The sequence below is a fragment of the Camelina sativa genome, chromosome 17, assembly GCF_030686135.1.
Source record: "Camelina sativa cultivar CO46 ecotype springtype chromosome 17, ASM3068613v1".
Lineage (NCBI taxonomy): Eukaryota > Viridiplantae > Streptophyta > Magnoliopsida > Brassicales > Brassicaceae > Camelina > Camelina sativa.
In genome coordinates this window covers 5,924,819-5,937,687 of record NC_141896.1, presented here as the reverse complement: position 1 = coordinate 5,937,687, position 12,869 = coordinate 5,924,819, and the positions used below count along the sequence as shown (strand labels likewise).

The 12,869-nt window shown below is 38.9% G+C and overlaps 5 protein-coding genes and 1 non-coding gene across 10 annotated transcripts; 2 read left to right on the top strand and 4 right to left on the bottom strand.

The window, feature by feature from the left end:
* Positions 1-113: 113 nt before the first annotated feature.
* Positions 114-186, bottom strand: TRNAA-UGC (transfer RNA alanine (anticodon UGC)). Its single transcript has one exon. It is a non-coding gene; the product is annotated as a tRNA-Ala (tRNA).
* Positions 187-839: 653 nt separating this feature from the next.
* Positions 840-2,174, top strand: LOC104755678 (PLASMODESMATA CALLOSE-BINDING PROTEIN 1). Its single transcript, XM_019238722.2, is given in 5 exon segments — positions 840-1,096; positions 1,270-1,512; positions 1,596-1,632; positions 1,714-1,932; positions 1,934-2,174. Coding segments are annotated over 5 exon segments (618 nt in total). The 5' UTR covers positions 840-1,044; the 3' UTR covers positions 2,001-2,174.
* A 77-nt stretch (positions 2,175-2,251) lies between these two features.
* Positions 2,252-4,397, bottom strand: LOC104755677 (alpha/beta hydrolase domain-containing protein VTE7). Its single transcript, XM_010478110.3, has 10 exons — positions 4,132-4,397; positions 3,892-3,989; positions 3,726-3,823; positions 3,591-3,640; positions 3,411-3,506; positions 3,213-3,302; positions 2,997-3,089; positions 2,819-2,914; positions 2,657-2,722; positions 2,252-2,579 (listed from the first exon to the last, which is right to left on the bottom strand). Exons 1-10 carry the CDS (start codon positions 4,303-4,305, stop codon positions 2,427-2,429), a joined length of 1,014 nt encoding a protein of 337 aa, XP_010476412.1. The 5' UTR covers positions 4,306-4,397; the 3' UTR covers positions 2,252-2,426.
* Positions 4,398-4,474: 77 nt separating this feature from the next.
* Positions 4,475-5,838, bottom strand: LOC104755675 (uncharacterized). Its single transcript, XM_010478109.3, has 2 exons — positions 5,733-5,838; positions 4,475-5,601 (listed from the first exon to the last, which is right to left on the bottom strand). The coding sequence occupies exons 1-2, from the start codon at positions 5,762-5,764 to the stop codon at positions 4,713-4,715; spliced, it is 921 nt and encodes a 306-aa protein (XP_010476411.1). The 5' UTR covers positions 5,765-5,838; the 3' UTR covers positions 4,475-4,712.
* Positions 5,839-6,053: 215 nt separating this feature from the next.
* Positions 6,054-9,340, top strand: LOC104755674 (putative pentatricopeptide repeat-containing protein At1g13800). 4 transcript variants are annotated; one of them, XM_087497142.1, is made up of 4 exons: positions 6,062-6,272; positions 6,384-7,469; positions 7,570-8,959; positions 9,050-9,340. In XM_087497142.1, exons 1-3 carry the CDS (start codon positions 6,134-6,136, stop codon positions 7,584-7,586), a joined length of 1,242 nt encoding a protein of 413 aa, XP_087353268.1. In that variant the 5' UTR covers positions 6,062-6,133; the 3' UTR covers positions 7,587-8,959; positions 9,050-9,340. The 4 variants fall into 4 exon arrangements, with proteins under 4 accessions (XP_010476409.2, XP_087353268.1, XP_087353266.1 ...); XM_087497140.1 differs by having other exon boundaries at positions 6,384-8,959; XM_087497141.1 differs by having other exon boundaries at positions 6,062-7,469.
* Positions 9,341-9,368: 28 nt separating this feature from the next.
* On the bottom strand, positions 9,369-12,869 carry LOC104755673 (factor of DNA methylation 4-like). 2 transcript variants are annotated; one of them, XM_010478106.3, is made up of 7 exons: positions 12,757-12,869; positions 11,024-12,252; positions 10,760-10,941; positions 10,608-10,676; positions 10,225-10,518; positions 9,898-10,107; positions 9,369-9,800 (listed from the first exon to the last, which is right to left on the bottom strand). In XM_010478106.3, exons 2-7 carry the CDS (start codon positions 12,243-12,245, stop codon positions 9,564-9,566), a joined length of 2,214 nt encoding a protein of 737 aa, XP_010476408.2. In that variant the 5' UTR covers positions 12,246-12,252; positions 12,757-12,869; the 3' UTR covers positions 9,369-9,563. The 2 variants fall into 2 exon arrangements, with proteins under 2 accessions (XP_010476408.2, XP_010476407.2); XM_010478105.3 differs by lacking the exon at positions 12,757-12,869 and having other exon boundaries at positions 11,024-12,728.

Below are 12,869 nucleotides of genomic sequence, written 5' to 3'. Positions count from 1 at the left end.
AGTTAATAAAATATAGTTTTCAGCGATGTGTAGTAGTACCATTATGACTTTGTATGGTAATAGAATATTTAGTGTTCACTAAAATAAAATAAAAAAGAAGGTAAAAAAGTATTTGGAGATGCGGGGGATCGAACCCCGTGCCTCTCGCATGCAAAGCGAGCGCTCTACCATTTGAGCTACATCCCCAATTGCTATATATAAGTTTCAAACCATATCATATTACATGGCTATGAGTCTCTAAGCCAGCTCATATGAATATGGTGAATGGGGTTGATGAATAAGTGTGTAATGCATTAATTAAATTAAGCTTTACGTATGCATTAACTAGTCAAAACCATTCTTAAATTGAGTTCAAAGTTTAAACCATTAAACAAACAAAAATCGGTGTTCAAACCCAAAACTATTACCGTTTCGGTCGTGTACACACACAACAAGAGAAGTACATACCCCTTTTAAAAGTAATAGAATTATATTATTGAATTTAGAAACGTTTCATCAGAATATTTTGACTCATCAATATTGTAAATTTCAAAACTGTTTTATTTTGCACATAAAACGTGACTCATATCAAAAAAATTGCTAAACTAAAGATGCGTTAAATACATAATTTACCAAAGATGCATTATTCTGGCAACAACAAACAGAGAGGACCCCGCACGCATATCTTGCATACGTAAATGCATTATGTTCGTCGATACATGTCAATTCTTCAACTCTTTCTTTTGTACGTTATAAAAATCAACCTATTATATAATAATATATTTATTTTTTGAAAAAGGTTTATTTTATTTCAGTGTACAAGTCAATACAAAAGAAATCCTCGTTGGAATATTGGAACCAAAACACTAACTTACAAGGTTTTTTAACAATGTTTTTCTTTTTTTGTTTCTTTCAATCTCTTTATTAAACCACCTTTCATTTTCTAATACTCTTAAATTTCTGTACATCTCTCTCTCTCTAAAGCCATCATCTTTTAGTTCTTGGTCTAAGGTCAAAGTTTTTCTTTTGTGGTTCTCCTAAACACCGATCTTAGGACTAATCATCATGAACGTGTTTTTGGGTCTCTTGCTTCTCTTGGCCTTCACCAAATCTTCAAGTAAAGCTTTCTTCTTCTTCTCTATTAATGATTTAACTCTTATTTTCTTATTTCCTTAATCAAACTTTCTGTAAAGGAATGATCTTTTCACAAACATCTATTATCATATAGGTTCTATAATATAATTTAAAAGATTTCAATCTAAAGCTAAATATATATCTATCTCTTTCTAGGTGCAATTTACTGTCTCTGCAAAGATGGAATAGGAGAGAAAGAGCTTCAAACAGCAATAGACTATGCATGTGGAACCTTAGCAGATTGTAATCCAATCCATGACAAGGCTCCTTGTTATCAACCTAACACCATCAAAAGCCACTGTGATTGGGCTGTTAATAGCTATTTCCAAAACGCAGCTCAAGTCCCTGGAAGCTGCAATTTCTCCGGCACTGCCACTACCAATCCAAACCCACCTTCCAGTAAAGTCAACCAACCACCCCTAAAAGTCTTAAGTCTTTGGATGATAAAGTTGTGATGTTAAAATGATGTTCTTTTTTTGCAGATTTGGGTACTGGTTGCATCTTTCCTTCAAGCCCTAGGTTTGTATGATCACTTCCATTTAACTTAAAAGCTGTCTCATTCACATTAAAACGTGAACTTTACTTACTATTTTATAACAGCTCCTCTACAAGATCACCTCCATCAACTACACCACCAACGGGAACAACTCCACCAACTGGAACAACTCCGTCCAACGGAACTACTCCGTCCAATGGAACTAATCCATTTCCAGGAACTCCGTTCCCGGGAACTCCTCCGGTGTTTGGTCCAACAGGAGTATTCAACCCAGGCAACCCAGGCAGTGGTGCTTCAAGTTTGGTCATCTCCTCTGTTTTCAGACTGTTTCTCATCATTACTAGCGTTTCTATGGGATTCTGATGTAAGGTTGGGATTTGGCCACGTGTAGAGAGACAAAGACATCCACTTTTGATTCTATTATGAGTGGGAACATGAAGCTCAGGCGTTTGTTGGGCTTTCGTCTATCTATGTAAAAGAGGTTGCTCTAATCGAATCTTGAGTAAAGAAAGAAAAACAGAACATTAAATCTTAGTGATGAGAATGGAAACAAACGATTTCGGAAGTGATGAGTTTTATGATGAAGACCTCTCAACAACAACCTTACCAACTCATTTCTTGTGTAAAAAAAAAAATACTATATACAGCAATAATTTATTTTGATCAATCATAGAGTACACCAAGTGTGGGGGATTTGTTTTATTTATTCAAAAAAAGACCAACCAACAATGAAAGAAGTGAAGTATCAACTATACAATTTAAGTAGTTAGATTTTGGTAAGAAACACACCTTCAATAATTCCCAACCCCCCAAGGCTCTAAGATATACTTTCAACCACTTGCCTGTAACAAGTCTCTCTAACAAACTCTGTGATCAGTTTAGCCACAGTAGCCGGTTTTTCGACGTGGGGAAGATGTCCACAGTCTGATATTTGTGCCACTCGAGCGTTCGGTAATTCTCCATGCAGTCTCTGCATTGAAGAAGAAATGATTTAGAACTAGAGAGACCATTTTAAATATAGTTATATAGTGTTAAGAAAAATCTAACCCAAGCGAGTTTGTTGCTAATGATTTGGTCATCCTCTCCCCATAGTATCAGTGTCTTCTGTGAAACCTGCAGAACATAATTCTTTTCAGTAGCCTGCAACAGATTCTTGGTTTCAACTTTTCCAAAATCTAATTGAACAGGAAGTGGTTTAAAAGAAAGTACCTTTTTAATAAGAGAAGTTACGTTGTATCCTCCGCTAGTCATAAAACTAACAGTTGCATCTTCCCACCAAGGATATAAACAATGCAAGCGACCAATCTAGATTGAGAAGAAAAATATAAACAGATTGAGAGCTAGTTCCTTGTTTACCAATAAGAACTCCTTAGTAAGGCTTCTTTACCTTTGTCCAGTCCCAACTTGTTTCCAATGTAATACCATTGAAACAAATGAAGTTCACGTATAACCTTAATGGAATACTCTTCAGTAGATATACCTAAAATCCCAAATTCATATACCCAAAAAAACATAAAGTTAACATAGCTGAGAGTTTTACAAAGAGGATCATCCTCCAGCATAGTCAGGGGACTGTTATGTATAGAAGTTGATGAGAACTTACCCCAGCATAAGCTGCTGCTTTGGGTAAAGTTGCCAAGTCTCCAGTACCTTCAGCGTAAACGCTTGCGTCCATTAAAACCAAGGACTCAACCTTAATACATTCATAAATTTCTTCTCATAGTCAATACCTTCTGAACATGTTTACTAATAAACTTCTTTATGAGAAATAATGTAAGCTCCTTAAGGATTCTACAAGTACCGCTTCTGGATGGTTGACTGCAATATCAATTGCAACAGCAGCACCGAGGCTAGGCCCAACCAAAACCACAGGCCTTTTAATATGAGTCTTCCAAAACTATGGTTCCCATACAAGAAGAGCCAAATCAATTCCCCTCAACTAACATGAAAGCCACATTAAGTAAAGAAAATGACTACAAACCTTGTAAAAATGCTCTCTTTTAGACGTTACATCACACGTTGGAAGTTTCCCTAAAGAGAGAAGCATGGAAATTGCATAAGTGCGAGTAAGAGAGAAAGGGAAAGGAAGTAAAAGATAAGAGAGGGGGAAAAGAACCTAAATCAGAAAAACCCCAACCAAGGATATCAAATGCCCATGTTTCTAAACCAGCCTCTTCAAGCAATGGATAAGTGTATCTCCACTCTAAACAAGAACTGTTTGACAAGAGTTTTACACTTAAAAGATACCACATAATCTGAATTAAGATCAAACAAATTAGTACCTATCAAATCCATGCAGAAGCACAACAGGACTTGTTGTCTCGTTCCGTGTCAGCGGTGTCACGCAACTGCTCATAATACTTTTTTCAGTGAAGCTTACCTAAGTTAAGTCAATCAACTTAACTGTCACATGACTAAATTGCAGCTAAGAAAATATGAGAAGCTCAAAATTCTCAATCATCATGAAAGGATCTTACTTAACCGATTTGAAAAAGATTTATAGTTGTAAAGGTGTCACTTACAGATACGGGAAGCCTCTCGATTCTGGCGGCGAGCTTCAGAGCAAACTTGTCTTTGATTCTCTCAACATCGCTCGGCAAAAACGTCGGGAATTTCTCCGCTGCCACTTTGAACGGCCGTTTCAATTTGAAAACCGGCAGAGAAACCGCCGTCGCCGTCACCGTTGAGAGCATCATGGAAGACGACGCGTCTCTCTGTAATTCTCTGTTTCACTGGACGGTTGGTACTTGATAGAACAGATATGACAAGTGGCAAGTAAGTCCATCCTAGGTGGCATAATCCCAACCACATATTCTTATAAACTACGGCTAATTGAGCTTCAATCCAACCGTCCAATACACACAGTCGCAAATTTTAGATTTCTATTGAGAGAACTTTAAAAAGTGTGACCAAACAATATTCTGATGTAACAAAAGGCTGATGAAACAACAAAAAACAAAGTATACAATATGAAATATGTACTTAAAGCTCATCGCAAGAGCTTCATTACGTCTTTACCACATTACGAACAAAGCAAATAACATTCAAATGAAAGCAAGAAACATCATGACTTTTGTTTGCAGGGTTCCACTCCACCAAAATCTCAATCTACAAGCTTCCCATCTATCTCATAGAACAAACGGTTAGAGCTTTCGCTGATTCTCTCAGATCCACGCATAATCTTCTTGCAATCTTGATGCCAATGATCCGGCATAAACTCTCTCAGCTTCACCTGAGGATCTTTTATATCAGTGTTTTTGTAAACCTCTCTTGCAGGTAAAACATGCTTCAACCAGAAATCAAACAGTGCAGGTTTCATATCCTCCCAAAACGCAGTATCTCTCCAAACTCTAAAGAGACTGCTTCCTTTAGGAGTCCAACAATACAAATCCAACCAATCAGCATCCACAATCTCCATCAAACCTTGAAGCTGAGGAACACAACTCCAAGGAACCTTCTTCCACGGATACACAACTTCCTCCCCATTATAAAACGGGCATTTCACTTCTAACACACCGCTTGAAGTAACACCGTCTTTAACTACATTAATCACTCCATCAGGAGAAGCTCCTAACCAGTCTTCTTCAGGGCTTTCACCATTCTTATACACAAAGAACTCAGGCATGAGAATCTCGTTACCGGTTAACTCGTTGTATCTCTCTAATGCTGCAACCTCGTTATCAGTGTCCCAAAACGTAGCTCGGTTCCCACTGAACTGTTTCGATACCCCGATTTTTCCAAACCAAAGATTTCGTCTACCGTCAGGCCAAAACCCAATTGCACGCGAGAAGTTACTAGCTGTTAACCTATTCTTTCTCAAATCTTGCCAGTTCTTACGCCAGTGTTGAGTTGATTCCGAAACTGGTGATGATGATGATGATGATGCTTCTTTCTTTGTAACAATACCAATGATTTCTGAAATTACCTTTGAATCAGACTCTGGTTCGCTATACGGAACGTGCAACAGACGATGACAGTAAGCTAAATCATCACTGCCAATCAAAAAATCAAAAGTTCAATTTTTTTCCCCAAATTAGTTTCAATTCGAAAACCAATTTCGTGAGATTGCTATTACAAAACAAATGAACTAGACTAAATAACTAGACAGAGACTACTAACTAACCGTGCACGCTTGTAAAAAATACGACGAAGCATATCGGCGACGGCACACCGGCGGTGGAACTGACGAGATTGATTCTGAAGTTTTTAAGGGTTTAAGGAAGTGAAGCGATTATGTTATCAAAACTCTCAACTCATATAACGAGTGGGCCTTATTGGCCCAAACATATTTTTACGAATTAAAAATCAATTTACTTCGGTTTGATACGGTATAACTACAATGTTATTTCGGTTTGAGTTCGAATTGAAAAAAATTACGGATTGGAGACGGTTCAGTTCGGTTCGATTTCTGTGAAAGTAAAACCCTGAGAAAATCTTTGGAGCTATAACTGTGTCAGTTTCTCTTATGGTCGGAAAAATCTCTGCTCAATTAGTGTCTCTCCGCTTGCTTATTTCCAAAATTTCATGCGGGTTTTTCCGATTCCAATACTCTCACATGTGAGAGGATTGATTCGAAGAGCACCCTCTTCGCGATTCTACGTGGTATCTGCACTCGCCCGGAAGGAGAACTTTGCAATCTCACAGTCGGAGCAAGTGAAAGAAGGTAACTTTGATTGTAATGTATTGGAGTTGAATGAAATTGGGGTTCTTCGGGTTTTGAATACTATGAAGGATGATCCTTTTCTTGCTTTGTCGTTTCTAAAACGAATTGAAGGAAATGGGTCTTTGCCTAGTCTCCGAGCTTATGCAGCTGTGATCAGAATCGTTTGTGGTTGTGGTTTGGATCAAAAGTTGGATCCTTTTTTTATGGGGTTCATTAGAAAAGGAGATGAGGGACGTGGTTTCACTGTCATGGAGTTGTTTAACGCCATTGGAGAAGCAGAAGTGTCATTGGTGTTGTTGACTCGGGTCTCTACTGCATTGGTTAAAGCCTTTGCTAATCTTCAAATGTTTGATGAAGCTGTTGAATTTTTCTTCCAGTCTTATTATTCCCTAGGTCGTGCTTCGGATATAAAGGCTCTGAATTTTTTGTTGAGCCGTATGATTGCTTCTGGGAGAACTGATTTGGTGGTTGGTGTTTTTTGGGAGATTGAGCGGCTGAGGTTGGATGCTGATGCGCATACTTATGTGCTTGTGGTTAAAGCATTGTGTAGGAATGATGATACAGAAGGAGTAGAGAAGCTTCTAAGTAGACTGTTAAACTCAGAGACGAGGAATCCTTGCGTGTTCTATATGAATTTCATTAAAGGACTGTGCTTAAATCAGATGGCAGGTATAGCTTATCTTCTTCTCCAACCATTGAGGGATGCAAATGTTTTGGTGGAAAAGAGTGTTCTTGGAATTGCATATCGCAAAGTGGTTCGTGGTTTATGTAATGAGATGCGTATAGAAGATGCTGAAAGCGCAGTTGTTGACATGGAGGAGCTTGGGATTGATCCGGATGTCTATGTTTACTCGGCTTTAATTGAGGTACATCGCAGGAGTATGAATGTACCTAAAGCTTTGGATATATTTAACAAAATGGTGGAGAAAAGAGTAAGAATAAATTGTGTGATTGTAAGCTCAATCCTTCAGTGCTGTTGTCAGATAGGAAAGTTCTCGGACGTTTGTGATCTGTTTAAAGAGGTTAGAGAGATGAACATTCCTCTTGATAGGGTTTGCTATAATGTTGCATTTGATGCTTTGGGAAAGCTAGGCAAAGTAGACGAAGCCATTGAGTTGTTCCGAGAAATGAAGGTTGAAGGAATAGCTCCTGACGTCATCAACTACACGACTTTGATACGTGGTTGCTGTCTACAAGGTAAATGTTCTGAGGCCTTTGATTTGATGATTGAAATGGACGGAACAGGTAAAACACCTGATATTATTATATATAATGTACTTGCTGGTGGATTGGCTAGGAATGGTCTTGCAGTAGAGGCACTCGAAACTCTGAAACTGATGGAAGCTCGTGGGGTAAAACCCACTTATGTTACACACAACAGGGTTATTGAAGGCCTGATTGTTGCCGGTAAACTAGACGAGGCTGAAGCGTTCTATGAGAGTTTGGAACATAAATCTCAGGAAAACGATGCAAGTATGGTGAAAGGTTATTGTGAAGCTGGCTGTCTTGATCAGGCCTATGAAAGATTCATTAGACTGGAATTTCCTCTGCCCAAGAGTGTGTATTTTACTCTATTCACTAGTCTTTGCGCCGAGAAGGATTATATCAACAAAGCGCAAGACTTACTGGATAGAATGTGGGAACTTGGAGTCGAACCTGAGAAGAGCATGTATGGAAGGTTAATTGGTGCTTGGTGTCGAGTTAATAATGTGAGAAAAGCCGGGCAGTTTTTTGAAATATTACTTAGTAAAGAGATTATCCCTGATTTGTTCACGTACACAATCATGATTAACACCTGTTGCCGGTTAAACAAGCTGAAGCAAGCCTATGCTCTTTTTCAAGACATGAAGAGGAGAGATGTCAAACCTGATGTAGTAACATACACAGTTTTACTCAATAGCATTCCAGAGTTGGATATGAAAAGGGAAATGGAAGCCTTTGATGTTAAACGAGACGTTGTTTACTACACAGTCATGATTAACAGATATTGCCAGTTAAACGACCTGGAGAAAGCCAAAACTCATTTTAAAGAGATGAAGAAGAGAGAAATCGTACCTGATGTGGTAACATACACAGTTTTGCTCAGTAACGATCCAGAACTGGATTTTACGAGGGAAATGAAAGCCTTTGATGTTAAACCAGATGTCTTCTACTACACGGTTTTGATTGATCGGCAGTGCAAGATGGGGGATCTTACAGAGGCAAAAAGAATCTTTGATCAAATGATCGAAAGTGGGGTGGATCCTGATGCTGCGCCTTACACAGCACTTATAGCTTGTTGTTGTAAGATGGGAAATCTTAAAGAGGCGAAAATGATATTTGATCTAATGATTGAAAGCGGGTTAAAGCCTGATGCTGTGTCGTACACAACGCTAATAGCTGGTTTTCGTAGGAATGGATCTGTACGTAAGGCGGTCACACTTATGAAAGAGATGTTGGCAAACGGGATTAAGCCGACTGAAGCTTCCCTGTCTGTATCAAAGGCCAAGAGACTCCGATGATGATGAAGAACCTATATTTAAATGGTCAAGTGAGCATGTGGAAGCACAGTTATAGATTTTGAGAACAAAGTTCTTTGTCAGTTGACAAGTAATGTGCTTCAGTTTTTAAGAACGAAACTGGTATAATGAAGAGACGGAAAAAAGACAAAAGGCAGAACTGAAGCTTGTCACAGAGGAACCATAAAGGTAGAAACTTTACTTATCACAAAACCATTTCTTAGAAATATATCCGGTTCAAGGAATAAGCTCGACTAATTCACAAAACTATCACTGCAGGCATACAAGAAAAGCACAATGTGCGGCTTGTGGCAATAACGTTGACAAGAATGGTTAGGATTCATAAGCTTGAAACAGGGGATTTTCAATGCTCTATTTGTACCCTGCATTTTCTTACTTATGGCGTCATCTCAACACAGGAAGTAATCTCCAAAAAGCATCACGACGACAGTATAAACTAACACGAAGTCCTTTTGATTGTATATATTTGTAATACGTAGAAAGGTCAACTGTAATTCAATAACCAAACAAGCCTTGTAATTCAATGGTGCATATAAGCATGTTCATAAATCTGTGCATAATAATTAAAAGAAAACAATTCAACACCCATAAGTAGGTCTGTGATATATATTCATGCATGCAGCAGTTTAGAAAAGTGGAGGAATTAATATCTTAGTGGGGGAACAACAAATCAAAAAGTACAGAACTATTCTTAGTGGGGATAATCATAAAATCTTATCTAGTCTTAATTATCAACAAGAGAGGGGTCTTTTTTTCTTTTCTGAAGATTTACTTATCTACGCTTCGGCTTCGGTTTCTTCTGTTTCCACAAGTTGACCAGATAAACAATTCCCTCCGTGAGAGTAGCTTTTCTGTTTTCTTTAAAATTCCAAAGCTCAGGCACTATGTACCTTCCACTGCCATTATACTCGTTCCTTTCTTTTAGCGCTTGTGTCACAGCTGCATACACTTCCTCCCCCAACTCTTTCCTCAGCTCTTGTAGCTTCACATCTTCTTCATTCAGTTCTTCCTGCAAAATCGTTATAGTCTCTCTCATGTTCTTAAAACTGCAGGAGCTAAGATATCATCTAGAAGCATTGTTGGAAGAGAAGAATATGTTTCTTTACCTTTGGGTTTCCATCTTTTACGACGACCTTAATCGGATGCCAAGCCGAGTCTCCCAAGTGCTCTTCCCACAAGGAATAGAGCTCTGCGGCTTTATCATCAGCTTCTTTGGCTGGATATTTCTCTTTAGCTAGTTTTTGGAATGGTTTCTCATCCAATGCTCCCATTCTCTTCACACCAATGTAAGCTCGTGCGGTCAACTGTCGCATTGACTGCATAGCTTAAACGACATGAGTAACAAGTACCAGAACATAAACGGCAAATCACTTATACTATCATCCGAGTGTTGGTTCTATTACGAGTTACCAGGCAAAAACATGGAGGCTTACATTGATCAGAGCCTTGCGCGCATCCTGTAGCTCATCATTAGTGTAGCCATGTTTTACAACAAGAGCTTGATAGATTGACTCTTGGAATTCCCACTCCTCTTCTTTGTCCTTCAGTTCTTCCTTTGTCGTTTCTATCATCTTCTTTATTATTGGATCTTCACTTTCACCTTCTTGCATGTGTCCCATGACCTGCAAGTCACCCCTCATACGCTCTATCTCTAGCTCCAATGCCTGCTCAGCATCGATCTGCTGCTCCAGCTCACGAACTTTCTTACGTAATTCATCTTTCTCCCTCTGTAAACCAACAGCCAACTTTACAACTATGACCAAAAATCAAACCGACAGCAACTTGAACATTAACTTTTAAAGTGTATATAGCCTACCTGTTGCTGTTCTGCCAATCTCATCATGTCTTCATCAGCTTTGTGTTGCTCTTGCATTGCCATTAAGTTCTGGCAGAAATTTAAGATTCCAAGAATTATTGCTAAGATCAAGATAGTACAAGGTAAAGTTGTGCAAAGCATGTGAATGTTACCTTTTGTTTTTGCCATTGAAGCTTTCTCCGCTCAGTCTTATTCTTAGCTTGACACGTATCTAGATATTTCTCCCGGTCTTCATATGCTTTCCTTTGAGCTTCCAGATGAAGAGAAGCGTTTTCATGTTCTTCGTAAACACTGGCCAAATAATCACGGGAAGTTTGCTGCATAATACTCATTTCTAATCATTGAAAAGTAAACTAATCAGTTTCCAAATAAATACAAGATCAAGCAAAAATTCATATCATGGAAAGAGAACATACGTTCATTATGTCTGTCGATCATTTCATCCTTCTCTCTCATTCTTTTCTCAAGAGCTGAACTGGTTTCTTTGTATACGCTCTCCATTTGTTGAAGACTACTGCTTTTGGTCTCCAGTGTGTTTTCCAAGTTTGAGACCAGTGACAATGTCCTTCTATGATCTTCTGCCTCTTTACCAGAAACACTCTTCAAGTCCCCTTGTTTCCTGAGGTGGTCACCAATATAATGTCTTGAATAGTAGTCATCTTGTTTTGCTACCCAACCATAAAGTTTATCACCTCGATAACGAGTGAGATCATAGTCTCTCTTCCCACACTGATTCACTTCAAAGTGTTTCTCAAACATGGTCGCGTTTCTGAATCCGTCCCAATCTTTACCAAAGTCAACAATAGCAAAACCAGTAAAACCAAGTCTTCCGTTCCACAGTGGCGTGACTTTGAGGGGATTAAACCCTTTGCTGGCCATATCTTCCCTTATCTTGGTTCCACTCTCACCAGCATACTTTCTTGTTTTCTCAATAAAAACTCTTTTGATATTCGCCAGGATACCTTTCCAGGGATGCACAAACATCTGATCCCCATTACCAGCAGCCAAAGAATCCAGCATCTGAGGATAATTTGGAGAAAACTTAACACCATGGCTGAGACCAATCTGTTGGACAGGTTCTTCTTCCTCTTTCACACCAGCAATTAGGCAAGGTCTTTTGGCAGGGGATGATTTGTCTTCATTGCTAAATGAAGAGTTTGGATTATCAGAAAAATTTGGTCTTTCTTCACCACTTCGTCCAGGATCATCTCCTGAGACAGACTTCGGTTCAGCTTTAACAATATACGGTGAAGTAGAATTTTCAACGCTTATCAGTTCTCCTTCTTCAGAACCTGACAAAGTAGAATTCCAATTTCCGGTTAACTCTTCTTTAGGATGGAAAGAGACATCTTCTGGAGTTGGAGTAGGATCGGGTCTTTCCCGAGGGCGGAGATACTTCCTCATATATCTCTCGAGTGCTAAATGTCTAGCTTTCTCTCGGCCATCCTTAGTGCGGGAGCTATAGCCAATACCAGAAGCATGTCGAAACAAGTCATCAAACTGGTAATCACGCTTTCGATCTCTGTAGCAGAAGGGACATCTGAACAGAGACTCTGAGATTTTGACCTTCCTTGTACCATCTTTCATTTCACTGTAGTATCTGTACTCCAAATCCTCCAGCTCTCTTCTGGTATACATTGCAACCCTACAAGACAAAACATCCCATAATATCCACAGTAAGCCAAAAGAAGCTGGTATATCAAGTCCCATGATGATGGTAGCATAAAACCCTTATCCTTAAACCCTGAAATTGACTAAACCCAATTCCAGAAACCTAATAAAAATCACAACTTTTCAACACCTAGACGAAGAAGACACGAGTAAGACAACATCCCAGTAAATTACTAAAGATGAGAACGAAACTAGTGTAAAACCCTAACATTTAACCCAACTGCATTTCTCCAACACCCAAAAGGGATACTCAAGAGTCAAGATCAGAAGAACAAAATGGAAATTGCGTATCTTCACACGACAAACCCAACGAAGAGAGACACTAAAATGGACCAACGAACTTAAAACGAAATGACACACAGACATAAAGAGAATTTCACGGAAACAGTTCTATAAAAGAAACAAAATTCGTAAAATGTCTGTACAATAAGAGCTGTTAAGAAGATAAGCGAGAGAAGTAGAGGAGAAGGAAGCAAACCTTTCAAGTGCTGCCACGAAGAACGGCGACGAGTCTCCTCTTTCAACCAGGTGGGGGAGAGATTGATAGCGACGGGTAAACCGTGACTGGAAAGAAAAGAGTGAGAAAAAGAC